At 38.7% G+C, this 16389-nt stretch overlaps 1 protein-coding gene across 1 annotated transcript in view; it reads right to left on the bottom strand.

Moving 5' to 3' along the window:
- Positions 1–16389, bottom strand: part of CNTN1 (contactin 1) — a 252054-nt gene that overhangs the window by 36700 nt on the left and 198965 nt on the right. Inside the window, exons 15-18 of the mRNA XM_049814048.1 lie at positions 14319–14439; positions 9548–9706; positions 6152–6301; positions 2571–2641 (exon numbers count right to left, since the gene is read on the bottom strand). Of these exons, the coding sequence (XP_049670005.1) occupies positions 2571–2641; positions 6152–6301; positions 9548–9706; positions 14319–14439 (501 nt within the window). The remainder of the gene's footprint in view (positions 1–2570; positions 2642–6151; positions 6302–9547; positions 9707–14318; positions 14440–16389) is intronic.

The raw sequence follows: 16389 nt of genomic DNA, 5'->3' as shown, positions 1-16389 counted from the left end.
ACAAAATGGAAGAGGAAAAATCACATGGGGAAAAATGAGGAAGAATGGGCATGCCACTCCTAGCTCTCTTTCTCAGTTCTTCTTTCAAAACAAGACTCAGAAGAGCTTTGATTGCATCTCTGGCTGTCTCATTCAACCTGGGCTTATGAATCATAACAAAAGCTGAAAGGGGGTTGGCAGCAACATGTGAACCTTCCATACATTTTGTTCTTCTCTTCTTAATTAAGGACTATTTTGAGTAGTGTATGCAAATGTCAGCACATTTTGGGGAATCAATATACACCTTTATCTTAGCCTTACAGATAGATATATTGTTGTCTGTCAGACAGGCTCTGTAAATCTAATGCCTCTACTCAAAAACACTTGCTAGACATAGTAGTGGAAGATTCTTGGGAAGTAAATATTTGAAACAATGCTTAATTTGTCTGACTAAATGAGCTACTCATTACAGAACAGATGTAAAAAGCATGACATTAGGTAAGAGAAATAATTGGATTATAAGTCTACTTGGGCATACAGGAAAGACTGAAATGATCTTGTACTTCAGATCTTGGATTAGTCACTATTCTCCTGGTTATAATTTTCTGTTCTTTTAATTTGATCACAGCTGAGTTTTCACTGTATTGAAAATGCCACAAGTATGTACAGCTCTTTACATGCAATGCAAGAAGTAGCTCTGTAGTTTGTTAAAGTTTTTAAAAGACAGCACTTGTGAAGAAATAACAAAATAATCTAGGTCTTGCGCAACTGTCCGTTGCATGTGTTCTTATTTGACTTTTGCTTTTCAAAAATAAATAAAGATCAGAATCAAACCCATTAGGATACATCTACTTCCTAACCTGTTGTTAGTGGAATGAAGAAATAACCTTTTCAATATATTTTAACAGAAGTGTAGTTCTTCCTTTTTCAGAAACTTAGAAATTTTTTCTTTAGGTAAATTCATTGCTAAAATACTTAAGAAGACTGAGTAAATATTTTTAATTGAATTAAAACCAAACCAAAACAGGAAAGCCCAAATGTGTTAGCACAAACACATGGCTGACTATTTCTGTGTCATACTTCAGAACTTTTCCAAAGAGGTATGATCAACCTTAAGTACAAAAAAAAAAGAAATATGCCTATGAATTAAAATATGTACATTCGTAAGGAGGATCCCTATACAACGACAAAGTTGCTGTTGGAATTATGTCATCTTTATATCACTTCCCACAAGAAAAAGCAGTCTTCACAGAGGTAAATGAGCTGCTACATCTGATACAAACTATTCCCCAAAAGACAAAAATGGCGTAATGTGCCTTATGTGCCTCATAGCTATATGAAGGTGAACACAGAGGTCATTAGCAAGACAGACTTGGTAATTTTTTCAAGCATAACATTTAATCACCTTTCTTTGCCAGAGGTAATGCTTCTGTAACTCTGTTTTTGCTGGATACTGATAGGCTCTGACATGACTCAGATAGGTTTTTTTTGCTTTATTTCTCCTCCCTAACTTTCCCAAACACCCTTCAGAAGACTTCAACTCTCTCTTCCATGTAACTTTTGCCTACGCAACAGCTTTGCTTATAAATTCTTATGTTCTCTTGTTCTGGGGTTTGCTTTCTTCCTATCTTCCTCTCTCTTTTCCCTCCTTCCCTGTTTTCAGAAGCATTTTTTCCCCCACAGTATAGGTAAATTTTAAAAAACCATTGCTTCAATACCAGAATGAAGAGAGCATTTATAAATATAGCTATATATACAAGACTTTTTAAAGACAAAATATCATGAACTGAATACCTACAGTACATGAGAGAGATTAAATTTTAAAAAGACTGTGCTTACTGAAAAGCTTCTTCGATAACGCTGTAAGTTTTTTAACTTTTCATTGCATTATTGTTGTGATTAACATTTTATCTCTGTCCCTTTCTCCGTTCTTTATTTTGCTTAATATATAATCATTAAAGAAAAAATAATGGCTTGGAGGAAAAGAACAACAATATCAGTACGTGGATCTCAATGAACGGCTAAACTGTGGTATGAGGCAACATTGTTTTGTATTACCAGTCACACTACCAAGTGTCAATACACAAGATTTTCCTTAAAACTCCAGTTAATAATTATGACAGGCTAGTTTATAGAATGGCAATGTATTTTCTTTTTTTTTTTTTTATAGCCTGTAAATCTGTGCACAGCACATTGAAGTCATAATTAGGCTGTTATACTTTTAGCTGTAGTAATCCGAGTGCTATTCAGATTGTAACAGAAAAAGGCTCAAAGAAAGATACAATACGCAGAATTTTCAAATGCAGTTACATCAATGACTTATCATAGTCAGTACGTGTTTCAATCTCTTTGAAACATACTCTGAGAATGCTTTAGATCATATCTTAGAAACATCCAATACAAAACCATCTAAAATATTGTCTTCCTCATTCCTTTTTACATATTGTTACGAGAAAAGTCTGAAAACCTGAATATACTGTGTACAAATCCTGCTCTCACAGGAGCCAGTGACAAACCATCCACGGGTTTCAGGAGGAGGAGATCAGACACAAAGAAGTAAAGGTTTTGTGCCACGTCGGTGCAATACCTACCATCCATGTTATTGTCAGCTCTCGATTGCTCCCCCCGCCTCCTCCGACATCAGAGGGAGCCACATTAGGAGCTAGAAAAATAGAAGAGACAAGAAAAATGACTACAAAGTATGCAGTCAGTAAAAATATCACTATTTACTTTTCCTTTTACCAGCAGGGCCAATGAGCACACGTGGCACACACAATTAAAATAATGATAGTCTGTAATAGCTGTGAGAGTCTGTGGTCTTGCCAAGACTAATGTACAGCTACTGCTGCAGGAACCATGCCAGTTCTAACTATAGCTAGCAATCATTCTTCTTTTCAACCATATTCTCTACAAATATTTAATTGAATATTCAGAAATGGAACACTCCTCATAGGTCTTAAGCAAAGCACTGTGTGTTGTTCTTGTGCTTCCTCAGACGCTCAAGCACCCAGGACTTGCACATGTATTTACCTTAACAGACTATGGCTAGTTCCATCACTTCAATATATTTACTCACGATGCGTACTGTTAAACCCATGGATATATATTTGAAGCACTGGCATCCTAATCCTACTCTAGATCAGTGGCACATGTCTTCTTGATTGGCATGTTCAGAATGGGTAGATGTTCAGAAGCAAAGCTGGCGTAGCGCTTGGTAATTGACTTATTGTATTTTACACTGGTATTCTGTGTGATGAAATAAAAACTGTTGAGCTATCATCAGTGCACAACTGACTGGTAAAGCAGGATACCCTGAAGGACTCCATTACAAATCAGTCCTGTATTCTCATTTCTGTGAGACTCTTTGCACTAAGTGTGATGATTCTATTGCTATCCCCTCTATGGTGTTTGTGTATTTATTTGCTGTCACTCAATACTAACGACACACAAAGTACCACTGAAAACTTAGGAAATGATGGCCTATCTATCGTGCGTGAAATATGCCCCAGGTGACCATGCATTAACTACATGTCATATCTACATGAACGTCTTCTTTGTGTTAAGAATTCTTGTACGATCAGGCATTTTCTCCACTAATCGGTGAATGTCACAAGATAGTAAGGGGATAATTCCTAAGTGCTCTCCTACTAATTAAGATATTTGCTGAGGCCTTCTCTGAGGGTCAGCTGAGGAGAAACACAAAGCAGAGAAGAATTAATGTTTCCAGAAAGGATAAAAATATATAGCAATAAATTTGAAATTGAAATCAGCATTCAGTGCGTGACTTGTGTTATTTATTTCAGGCCTTCCAGAAAACAAATCAGCGGAGAGTGAGACTAAACATACATATCATGACAATTCGAGAGGAAGCTTGACTTATTACTTGACCTTGTTATTATTGAAATACACAGTAGTCACACTATCTATTATGAGCATATAACTTCAGCGCTAAGTTAGAAGCAGAGGTTTTCTAGAATGCTTAAGTAGTCAAAGAAGATACAGAGGCTGCCAGAGAAGAGAAAAAACTGTCTAATGTCTTACAAGTCACCCTTTTCAAAAGGATCTCTCTCCTTCTCTCAACCATTAAACCCAAGTTTCTCCCTCCATTAAGACCAGGCTACTAATTCAAACAGCTGTACTTAGACAATTACTCTAATGCATCCAGAAGCTAAAATACATAAAAGCAGACTTTGATCCACTGAATTTCAAGAAATCACTGTGAAATGTGTTATTGATGAAGGAAGCAGATTGCATTAAAAAGAAAAATCATAGGACACATTCTTAGCATGCTAATAAAGAAGTTACTGAAATTAGATATCTACAAGAAGAGAGACTGAAAAAGCCACTGATAACCTGTGAGTTTAACAGATATTATTTGTCACTCAGACGGTACAACAAAGATGCAGCACTGTTTGTTGCTGTTTAACACAGAAAAAAAATGTTACAAATAACTAAAATGTGTGGATATGGGTCGTTGTTTGTGCAATAAAATACTTACCTTCTTCAGATTTACATGAAAATGCACACGCAGTACTGGTTCTGTAGTACCCTGGAAGTTGACAGTGCAACACAAATCCTATTGCTGCTGCTCATAACAAATTCCAGCTCCTGGCAGGAAATGCACTGGGGCGCAGAAGTTCGTCTGCAAACTGTTACTGATTTACACCCTATTTTGGCATGGCAAGAAGTGCTGATTGATGCCTAGGAAGCCTACATAAACATTTTGCTTTTTTTTCACCAAAACCGTCTCGCAGTCTGCCAGAGATGACAATGGTGTTGTGCATGGGGAATCAGACAACAGCCTGAACAGACTACTCCTTGCAAAAGCCTTGCATCCTTCTACAAAACTGAAGGGTATGCCATTTTTTGGAGGCTACAACAAATACCACGAACATGGCACGCTGCAAACTGCAGGATACTATCACTATTCCACCTGTGAGCATTATTTCCCCTCCCTTTCTGTCTCTTTTCTGACATTTCAAAGGTGTCTATTGTGCACCAGGCACTCCAAGAAGTGTGTGGAGATTTCTCATTTAGATTCCTGGGTGTTCAAATACAGCTGTTAAGTCATAAAATACATGATGCCAACAGTCAATTTTATACGCGGCAATTTCCTTTTACTTTAGTATTGAAGTTCTCTGGCTTTTCCTTCCCTGTCCAGATTAATTTAACCAATCTGTATTTCCTTTCTCCTTAAGCAACACAATTTTTAATGGACCAAATGTGAGCCTGTTTTAATAAATGTTTTGAAATTTGCAATGCAAATACATTTTATTTTGAAAATACCATCTAATCAAAGCAATAACCTAGCAGGTGTAATTGCAAAAATTAACTTTTACGCGTTGGTTTTTCATTTTTAGTGGGACAACACTTGTAAATATACCTAGGTTGTACATGGGTGCTAATATGTGTTAAGGAGGATATACTGGTATACAGAGGCTTTGTGTGACACAGTCTTTTTGCTCCTAGAGCACTGCTGTTATCTCCTTTGTACAGTCAAACCAGAACGTATTATCTTGAATAATAACATCTAATTCCTCATTTTGGAGAATTAATTTTAAAAAGGACGTGCCTGAGCCTAAAGGATATCCTTAAATATGCTCTGAGATTTTAACACTGAGCAATTAGACTGATAAGGGCGTATGTTGTGTCGGATAATGTCACATCTTTGACGTGGAATAAGAAGACACAAGACCAAACCTTCAATCACAGAAAAATGGCATTATCCAGTATACCACACATCCTGCCATGTATTCTTTAGTTAGAATACAAACTAAACAGCAAATGGACTTTTTCCTTGTTAAACACATGCATATATTTTTCTAAATCCTGTACCCTGGTCCCAAGCGTGTGCATGCATTCATACACAAACAACCTGACTGATAGATACAGTAGGGGATCTCTGAGAGATACGGTATGATTCTGTTTCAGCAATGGAGTCAAATTTGCCATTTTTAGCACAATGCTTCCATCCTGTCTGCTTTGATGCTATCACACCTGGACAGTCTGGTATTTGGTTACTGAAATCTACAGCAGTATGGCTGAAAAGATATTCTCCGGGCTTGCATCTTCTGAAGTGCTTTTTTCCAAATAAAACCCAAAATTACAAAATTAATAAAAATGTGAAAATGAAGAAGCACATTAAAAAACTTGGTATTTTCTGTTTACGTACGAGCGCCTTCGGTTCTAATTCTCTGTGACGGCATACTAGGTTCTCCTGTCCCCAAAGTGTTTGTTGCTATTATCCGGAACTCATATTCCATCCATGGAATTAAATCAATCACTGTTGCAGATTCCATGTTTCCTTCAATATCTGATGGTTCTAAAATAAATAAGAAATTGCTTTAGAAAACAGCATTTTTACAATAAGGTCAGGCAACAACGTGGTTGATTTTGGCAAAACTACCACTATTCTGCAACGACACGTACCCAACTGAAGGAAACTTCTTGTACATTAGGAATACCACATTTTACAAGGAGTACTCATGCAGCGACTGGGAATTTGGAAACTATGACACTATCTTGGATAAACCCTTATAGAGTTGTAAGTTTTAGCTGGGTGTGAACAAGCAAAAGAAGTACATGCAGTTATGAGGTATTCTTACTAATTACATATTGTAGTTGTAGAATTTCACTTTGCCTTCAGACAAATGCAATGAGAAATCGGGAATGCCAAAACAGTAAAATAAAAATTCATGATATAGACAAGGGCTAGACATGTGCAAATGGAGGGTTCGATCAATTGATAAAGAGTGGTTTATAAAATGTGGTCATATTTTGGTGCACCTTATTAGTGAGCATGTTATAACTTGCTATCTAGTTCTGATCCCACAAGGGTAAGTGTTCTTGTAATTCCTGTGAAAAGACTTATTACTGTCATAAGGATGAGCTTCTTTACCATAAACAAAATGCGTAACTCATGACTCTCTGTCTACAATTCACAGACAACACGGGTTGTTTCTACAGCTGTCTGCAGTTATAGAAAGAGGATTTTCATTTATTGCGTGGGCCAAGAGTTGTTTGTCAGGTTAGAATCTTGGGTTCAAGGGAGATGAGAAATGAGATATTCTGCACTGGAAAGGCAGCTGGTTTGGAATTAAAATAAGAATGCAATGGCTGCAAAAAAACCAGGCACGGCTGTGTAAGCACTGGATGGTGACACAACTCTCCTCTTCCTAACGATCATTAAATTTTTCATTCTAAAGTGAGGCCCTGAAACAGAGACTTTCCATTTTTCTTCTACCTGCCCATCACCCTCCCTCATCCTTAATCAAAGTATTTTTCTGTCCAGTCAATAGAGCCACTGCAAACCTCTTATGGTATGCAAGCCATGATATAAATTTCCTGGGCTCGTTTCAATCTCTTCATAATGAATCTTACTGTGCCAGAAATTCCCAGAATAATTATGAATACTCAACATGATGAGAATCTGAACCCTTTAACTGGAAAGAGCAACATAAATGTAAACAACTTATTACATAACCCATTCATACACATCTCCATACTGTGAAGTGGAACACGCTTCTTTCATAAAACACACTTGATATTATGCAACCTGAGATGAATGATTTGGGTTGGGAATAATGGTAGTAGCAATAACAAGAACAGTATTCCCAAGTGCCATGCCAAAGTTTTTTTTTTTTTTTTCCACACATTGAAAACTAGCAGCATTAAATGGTAGTCTAAACACTGATGAGAGATCAATTTGGCCTGTTCATCATGCTTCTTTCATATGAAAGTGAACACCAAGCCAAACCGGGAGAAGCCCAGAAATTAAGTAAAAGCTTGCAGTGGTGCCACTGATGGTTATTTAACTATTTTTTGAGGGAATCATGTATTAACCAAAATTACTCAGTGTGGTCCAAATGAAAAAGCAATGATTTTTAAAACACTGGAATAGTTTATTTCAACTTTTCAGAAATTAACATCTTCCTGCTAGCTTCTTAAAAAAGGAAATCAACAATCTAGATTTCTCCTTGTCCCACTCAAGATGTGAATCCCACTCAACATGCTACAGGGTAAGACTCAAAGTCTGACTGCATGTCTCAATGACTATCATTAATTCTGTGAAGCAGAAGAACTTCAGAGATGCAGAGTCCATCCCATCATGCCTGTAACACTGCAAATTGGGAATCTTCCTGAGAAGTGAGACAGATGGGTTCAAGTGTCTGCTCTAAAACAGACTGAAGATCTGCATCCAATGCTTTTATCTCCTACACATTTCTAGTTCCAGTAACACGCAGCACAAAAGGAAGTAGTATCAGAGCTGCCACCCGCTGTTTATAAATTCTTCCTATAACCTTGTTTCTTCCCAATTCCTTTTTTCTTAATTAAAAATTAAAAAAAAAGAATAGGAAATAAAATATAATTTATTCTGGAAAAAGCAGAGACTGGCCTAAAAGTATCCTCCCTCCTGCATATATTGTTACTGAAGCAAATTATCAGTTATTTGAACAGCTTTTATTTCTACATTAATTATTTTTTTAAAGTTCAAAGACAGTTATTCTACAGAGATTATTAAAGACACAAGAGATGGGAAGGGACTGCGGAACCTTCTAGTTTTATTTTCCAAGCTACTTCAACATAAGTCATATACTAGTATTGCCTGTTGGAGGTAATTATATACAATAGAGCTACATATACTACTTATTCTAGAACAGAAATGTGATTTAAGGCAGTAGGCCTAGTATTTTTAACTTTTTACTCTAAACCCAACAGATTTTCAGGTCAATATGTCAAAGTACTTCTTAGACATTTATCTCTGTAGTTTCAAAGGACAACTTAAATGAAGGACAATAGCTGAAACTATTATAACTCTTAGTATTTAGAAATGCTGAGCATGTGATGCCCTAATTCCACAGAAAAGCACTTAAGTTGTAATTTATTACTGCGGCATAACGAACTGTATTGATAGGACAATTCTGTATAGCTTGTGGCAATGCTATCCTTCCTAAACCATTCAAAGATACTAGTAGTTTAAAAATATTTTCAACATTTATGCATTTATGTTAAATCTTGCAAAGAAATGTACGTTAGTGTGCTGCGTTCAGGTAGGTGCCTCCTTAACTGCAATTACGTGGCACAATGATGACATCCAGTGGTTAGAAGGATAAACTTAGCCATGTTTTCTCTAGGGGTGCCAGTTTTAACACAACTTGAGCTTAGTCTGCTCCTAGGAAAAATCAGACATTTTTAACCAACTTTCTGCATAACAAATACAGAAATGAAGACACCCATCTGTCATCCAAGTTAACCTGTAAATAAATTTTTATGATTCTAGTAGCTGATGTGGTATGTTTCAAGCAACAAGGAAAGAGGCAAAAAACAGGTAAAAACTCTGGCCTGTTCTTTTCCATATTTCTTTATATTCAGTTCAGGCCCTCCAAGTGCTGGGAACAAACCTGTTGACAACACACTGACAGGACGGTACCTGCTCCCAAACCCTGTAGCAGACAGTAACAGCATCCCTGGTTTCCTTTTATTGTGACTATTTTGTGATTAGCCAAGCTTTCAAGCAATCAAACACTTCAAAATATATTGACTGTATTACTTCTGGCATTACTCTTACCTGTTTTGGCATCTTTCCACTCTTCAGATAGAAAGGTTTTTGACTGGATAGTGTATTTAGAAATAGGGCTATGATTGTCTGTTCCACGACTCCAGGTAAGTGCTACAGCAGTGTCTCTAATTTCCTCTACTCTTATACCTCCGGGAGGGCCTGGAGGACCTGAGAAAAAAAATTGGTACTTCAATATACAAATTAAATATTCTGAAAATGAAAGTTCACTGACTTTCCTCCTTGTATTTATCGGATACAAGGCTTTCAAGTCTCACTTTCTACTTAAGAACAGATTGAAAATGGATATATACATTTTAATACTCTACAGAGTGATTCAGAGGATAAGTGCTCTTGCATCTAACAACTACCAAATGAAACTTCCATGACTCCTGCATAAGTAATAATACTGAGATTTTCTTAAGTGAAAAAATGATACTTTGAAACTGATGCTGCTCTTTTTTTTAAACAACAGTGAACTGAGTCAGAAAAAATACATAGAATCTTCCTTCCTAAATTACACTTAAACATGACGTTATTGGTGGCCCACCTTTAAACTACACTTCTGCTTATGCCATATTGGCCTTGACCACAATTTAAATGGAAAATCTTGTAACCTATAGTGGAGAAAAATCATACCTTGAAAGACATTTCTATAGACCTCTTACGTTTCTCTTGGCCTTCGTATTACCCCAATGTGGTAAACCCACCATCAGATTCAAACTTCCTACAGACTAATATAACTTGAGTGAAAACAGAACTAGGCAATGCTTCTCTACAGCTCAACAAAAGCCTTCCCACAACAAGAATTTCAAAAAAACCATGCCAAAATCTGGAATCCGCTACACTCACTGAACTAAGAGCAGTCTTGCAAACTACAGGGGTGAAACTGAACAACCTCTGTGCACCAGAATAACCCCACAAAGACCACCACCAAGGAACAGAAGCACTAGCTGTCAAAGTGAAAACATTTTTCACGAAACAGCTATTCCACATCTGCCCTTTCGGTCTTGATCATCACAGGACATATATTTTCTTTTTCTTCAAAAGACAGATACTTGCAAAGATTAATTTCAAAATTCATAGCTCCAGTGAATATAAAAAGTCATGAACTAAATACAGATGTTGGCGTGATGACACATTAGTATGCTCCTAACACCCAGCTAAATCATTACAGGTAGAAGTTGCTTGTCCTAAACTAGTTCACAGTCTCACCTCCATGCTTTTGAAGTATTAAATGGTTTCTGCTCAAACCAACTATTTAAAATAGCTATGTTAAAATAACAGCAATTATTCTCAATCCATATTTGGCTTTGAGTTTGCTAGTTGTACTTCAGATCTGAAGAGATAGGCCTCTGTTCCCAAAACTCGCCTGTTTTTTCCAGGTATATCGCTAAACCTAGTAAATGGTATTGTACCTCTCCACCAAACCTCATCCCGTTTATTTCTGAACAATAATAACAGACAAATCTGCTGAAGTGAATATTCGCATTTTTCTAAATGCATTTTTTAAATTTTAAAAATTTTCTTTTAATTACTACTACTCCCACACCCCTACTTTGTGTGGGTAACTTTTTATTGTTGCTGTGCTGTGCCTTGGTCCCCAGAAGAGAGGCTAAAATGTGCAGATCAACAGGCACGGGTGACTTTTTTCATAGACTAGAAAACTAAGAAGAGAATGATGCAGGCACATACATATGTGAGTACAGGAATCTTCATCTGTAAAAGACACCACAATGTTCAGTAAGCTGTGCTAAAGCCCTTCAAACTTACAGCAATTCTGTAACCCAAAGCTTAGTACCTACTTACAAACTTAGCCTATAGGTATTTTCAGATCATTCTTTTCATATTGACTCTTCTGGTTTTGTTATTATGCTTCTGTTTTCTATGATACACAATTATGTGATATAGGTTAACTGTTGTGTAAAAACAGAGACAATGCATTAGACTTATTGAGAAGTATTTTCTGATTCCACATTCAGAGATAATAATATGTCAACATGATTCAGGTAATTATCCAACAATCTGATTGAACAAGTCCCAGAGCATATTAAAAAAAAACCAACAAGAAATAACAGGATATATGTCTCTGCAGTATTTACAGAGAAACCACAGAAAACCAAAACAAAAACAACTCAGCAAAAAGAACGGAACGAGATTTCTACATCAGATCTAAACACACAGTATGCCAAATGTACCTTCAGCTCTTGAGCTCTTTATTTTCTCCATAAATCTGAGCAAGAGGAATCAAATGAAATTAACTGGATCCAACAAATATACTACCGTATATTGTTGTTCTTTGGTTTCAATTAATTTATCCTTCTAATGAGCAAGCAATTCTGTTCCTGACCCCAAAAGTATTCAAATTTAGACTGGTTCCTTAAAGAATATACATGCCATTGTTTAAAAAGAAATAAGCATGACCACTCTACACAACCTCTTGGGCTCTGGCCTATGACTTTGACGCTCTAATTCCTGATTGTTTCTTCTCCTAAGATCCAAAAATAGTTCCCATTTAGTATCCTTGGAAAAATGTACATCATTTGACTATTGGATTGCTCCTAACCAACTTCTATTAAAGTGGCATTGAAAACTAATCTACTAATTAGCTGTCCTCGGACCCCGCTTTCAAGGTAAGGACGAAATACATCACTGCATGTGAAACAGCCCACTAGTCTTCAGAGAGGGCACACGAAGTAGAAGCTGCGGCTAAGAGCTGATTTTTGAGATGAGGGCTGTTTGTCAACTCTCCACCCTGGTAACGTGCATATCTGCTAGCCCAGCTCTAAGGACTGGGGTACGTAAGGCCTGAGAGGCCCCTTCTCCTGCAGGACCGTTCACTTCAGAAGCCCTCAAGCTGGAAGGTATGGAAACGTTCCTCAGGCCCAAGATCCTTCTTTCTTTCCTTCCTTCTTTAGGAGATCTCTCTTACAGCTTCTCACCTCACCACTCAAAGTTTCTGAAGATGGCACCTGTTGGGAAACACCAAGGGCCAGATGCTCCCTCAGGAGAGCTGAGCCAGGACCCACGAGTAACCCCCGGGCCGGCAGCTCCTTCAGCAACGGGGCACAGTCCCGCGGGGTCCGAACACGGCGGGCAGAGCCGGGTACCGATACGGCAGCCCTGGGTACCGCAGGCAAGGAATCCGGTGACAAACCACCGCGTATATCCGAGGAGCCCGTCCAGGAGAGAAGCTACCTACAGCGTAGGGCAGGGCTGAAGGTCCGGGGCCGATGGGCAGTTGCAGGGTGGGCGTCCCGGGTGAGGCTGGTCGGGTCATTAAGGCCCGCTGGTCTCCGTTGTACTAATGTCTCTAGCGAGTCTCCTGAACACGACGGCCATTCTAATACTCTAAGATCACACAGGACAATCCATACGGAGCGTTGAAGTGTTTTGTGGACAGGCAAAATATCTTCGTGTGCCTGCATGAACGGCGGCTACCCTTTACTGCTTCATTGATGAGACGCTCTGGAACCTGGCTCTGGGTTTTCATACTGTGCTGTTGCCTCTTCCCACCAAGGCAGTGAAACTATAATGTCACCTTTGTCATATTTAATCAGATATTTAACCTTGCCCACGTAAGATGTTGAGTCTTCCACTGCCAACAACGGCAGCGAGAATTACTCAGCACTAGAGCAGAACTGTGTTCATCGTATTAAAACCCAAACGTTGAGCATAAAATGAATGCTAATTTCTTCCACAACATAACCTCAGAGCAATGATTCTAATTATAATTACTGAGTTGGAAGGAGAATCAGAAGCTTGATAAGGCACCTTGTCTCTCTTTATTTTTAAAAGGAATTTTGTGCATAATACTAAGGCACATGAACGGATCCTTCTCTTTTTCTTTGCAGATGTATTCTGCAGTTTCACCGCTTATCATATTTGCTTTGACGTTTCATCCAAAAGTGATGACATTCACTGGTTGTTAATACCCAGAAAAAATTAAACATAGATATATTCAAGTCCACAACATCCTCACATGACAGAAATTCAGAATCAAGGCACGAGCTATACTTCAGCTGCTATACAGCTCTATAGTATAACTGGAACGTGGGGCAAAACATGACAGCAATGCGGCTCCAAGCACAAATTATGTCTGCTTTGAATTGTCAGCCTTACAGAGCATTACTGCTTCAGAACGTGTTATACCTGGAAGCATGAAAACAGACTAAAATGCCCAAAGGACATGAATTAACTCACGCTACTGAAACCATGCATTGTAACAGATCTTGTAGGATACATACCGTATGAGCAAGCAGCGTTTTGAGACCAAACTAACACTTAACAGACATGAACCAGTTAACAATGGGGTGATAACCTTAACCCCAAATGTCCTGGTTTCTGTCATTTGAAAACTAGGAATCCTTTTAATGTAGGCCTGGTATTGTACACAATGATTTAACTCATAAACTTTATGAGAAAACAGAAGTGGCTTCTTAAAAATGTTACACAGTGGATACATGGAAATGATACTTAAAATCTATTTTTAATAATGAACACAAAACTAAACTGTCTAAAAATTACTTTAACGTAAGGAAAATACCCAAAATAAAAAAAATATTTATTGCTTTCCAGGAAAACACACGCTTAGTTAGACCTCTAAATGTCTGGAGTAGAATCAGTACCCTGAGTAGACTTTAAGGACTTTGCACGTTCATGCGCTTCTCATTTTAAGTTCTGTCACTTCTTGGTAAGAAATAACGTATTCTGAACACCCAGAAACACTCTGCTTGTCTAGGTGAAAACCAGCCACATTGCTGTTTTACCTGGAGAACCTTACCTCTTACCACAAGGTCAGCCGAAGCTGAGGAGTTGTCCACAATCGTCTGAGCGGTGCACATGTACCTCCCTGCGTGCCGCAGCTGAACGTTTTTAATGAGCAGCTCACCGTTGGATTTAATCTGTCACAAAAATAGCACTTAGTGAAGCTGGTAAACATCCCTGTACACCCATGTGATACCTGTCTACACATCCCTCCCACCTGATACACAATTGGTTGCTGTTTCCAAAAAGCGAGTGCTTACTTCGAGAATGGATCACCCTCAAGGATACATCTGATTTATTTGACAGCTGCTGATAAGTGTCCTGTGTTTCCTGAGGAGCTGCTGCTCTTTACTGGACATGAAAAAACCAGCCGTCTTAGTAAATGGTTTTTTACAAGCCGACACCTCCCTTTTATTTTTTGAAGCCCGTATCTGACCATTAAATTTAGTCGAGAATTTTTTCATAAGCAGCAGATGATTTTTCTGCACCCTTACTTGCTTTTTTACGCAAGTTTTTCTGATAACATGCCATGGAGTCCTGCTAACAGAGCAGGATGCTCTTCGGCTCTCCCTCTACAAGCCTAAAGCAGTCCCAACGTTTTTATCGCAGAGAGGCTACAATCCCAGCCTAAATAAAGACGCACCAAAGAGACGCTAAAACGCAGCGACCGCGAAGAAGCGATGACGTTCAACACGCGTCACAGCTCCTTAGAGGAGACCTGCGCGGCGGTGTCGGTGATGGACAGGACAACGGCAGTAACCGCAACCCCCACGGCGGGCTGCCGGGACGGCTCCAAGACAGCGTGGACCAGGGTGGCCCCTTCTTTCGGGTCCCCAGGACGGGGTGCCCGCAGCGCGGTCTCAGCCTGGGGTGGCGAGCCCCCTGCCCCGCTGGCCGTGCCACCCCCCCACCGCCCCGGCTCAGCTCTCGCTGCTCCCTGGCAAACGGCATCAGGACCTCCAGGGAAGCAACTGTTGGGTGAGGCTCAGACCCTCGTCATCATCATCATCATCATCATCACAGACCCTAATCCTTCCTCAACACTCTTCACCAGTGCTAGACTATTGGGAAAATAGAGCGCTACGGTTTCAGATGGATAGGAGGTCCGCTATCTGCTGCTACCTGTGGTTGTACAGAGAGGCAAACCGAATAAAAAACCCACCGAGTAACTAGGTGTGCACCTGTACAACAAAGAGCAGAAGAGAGACCGCTAGGTACACCACAGCTATTCTTAATGGAAAACACGTTTTAGGTTAAGAAAGATATTTACGTGAATGTTTAAAAATAACGCACTTAAAATCATTTTGCTTATCTATCCTGCGGTTTATTCCTGAAAAAAGATTGTAAGGTTAAATCACGGGGTTATACATATGTCAGTCTTAAAGGTATTCCAGAAAAAAAAAACAAACGTTCTCTCCAAAATATATCTGACTGCTTTCACGGAAGTCAGAATGTTACAAAATATTAACAGATGGATTTATGCCACACTAGACCAAAAGGGGCAACATTCAGATTTCCTAAGTCACTGCAGATTGTTCAGAAATGCAATTATTTTTTTTAAAAAAATCCAAACACACACTGAGGTAACTCACTGCTATCCTAAAACCTTCACATGCAGGAACAAAAGGAATTCAGATGCAAAATGGTATGTAAAAAAAAATTTGCTGAATACTTAGGTGTAAGAACTAGTGTCATCATCACAGAAAGTTCTAGGGAACAGCAAAGACCTTCAATACAATCTCAAATATTATGAGCTGTCATTAGTGTCTCTGCATGAAGAAATGAAAAAAAAAAGCTATGTCATCCGGTTTATGTTTCCCAATCAAAAAGCAAGGCGGGGGGGGGGGGGGGGGGGGCGGGCAGGGGCATAAAGTTAAATCTTTTCCAAATGTTCTGAAACTGGAATGCCAATTTAAAGTCTATATTTAGGGGAGATTAAAATAGCCAGATAATACTGTCCTTTTTCTTTCCAAACTCCAGTGAGGATTTTGGATGCCAGCTTCAAATTTCAGCACAAACTAAAATCTGTTAATAACAATTTTTTTGCTCCAACATAAGAATTCACATCTTTAAGAAATTACTGAGGT

Source organism: Accipiter gentilis, chromosome 11 (genome assembly GCF_929443795.1).
Source record: "Accipiter gentilis chromosome 11, bAccGen1.1, whole genome shotgun sequence".
Taxonomy (NCBI): domain Eukaryota; kingdom Metazoa; phylum Chordata; class Aves; order Accipitriformes; family Accipitridae; genus Astur; species Astur gentilis.
The sequence above is the reverse complement of the archived record's forward strand: the minus strand, read 5'-3'. Positions and strand labels throughout refer to the sequence as shown.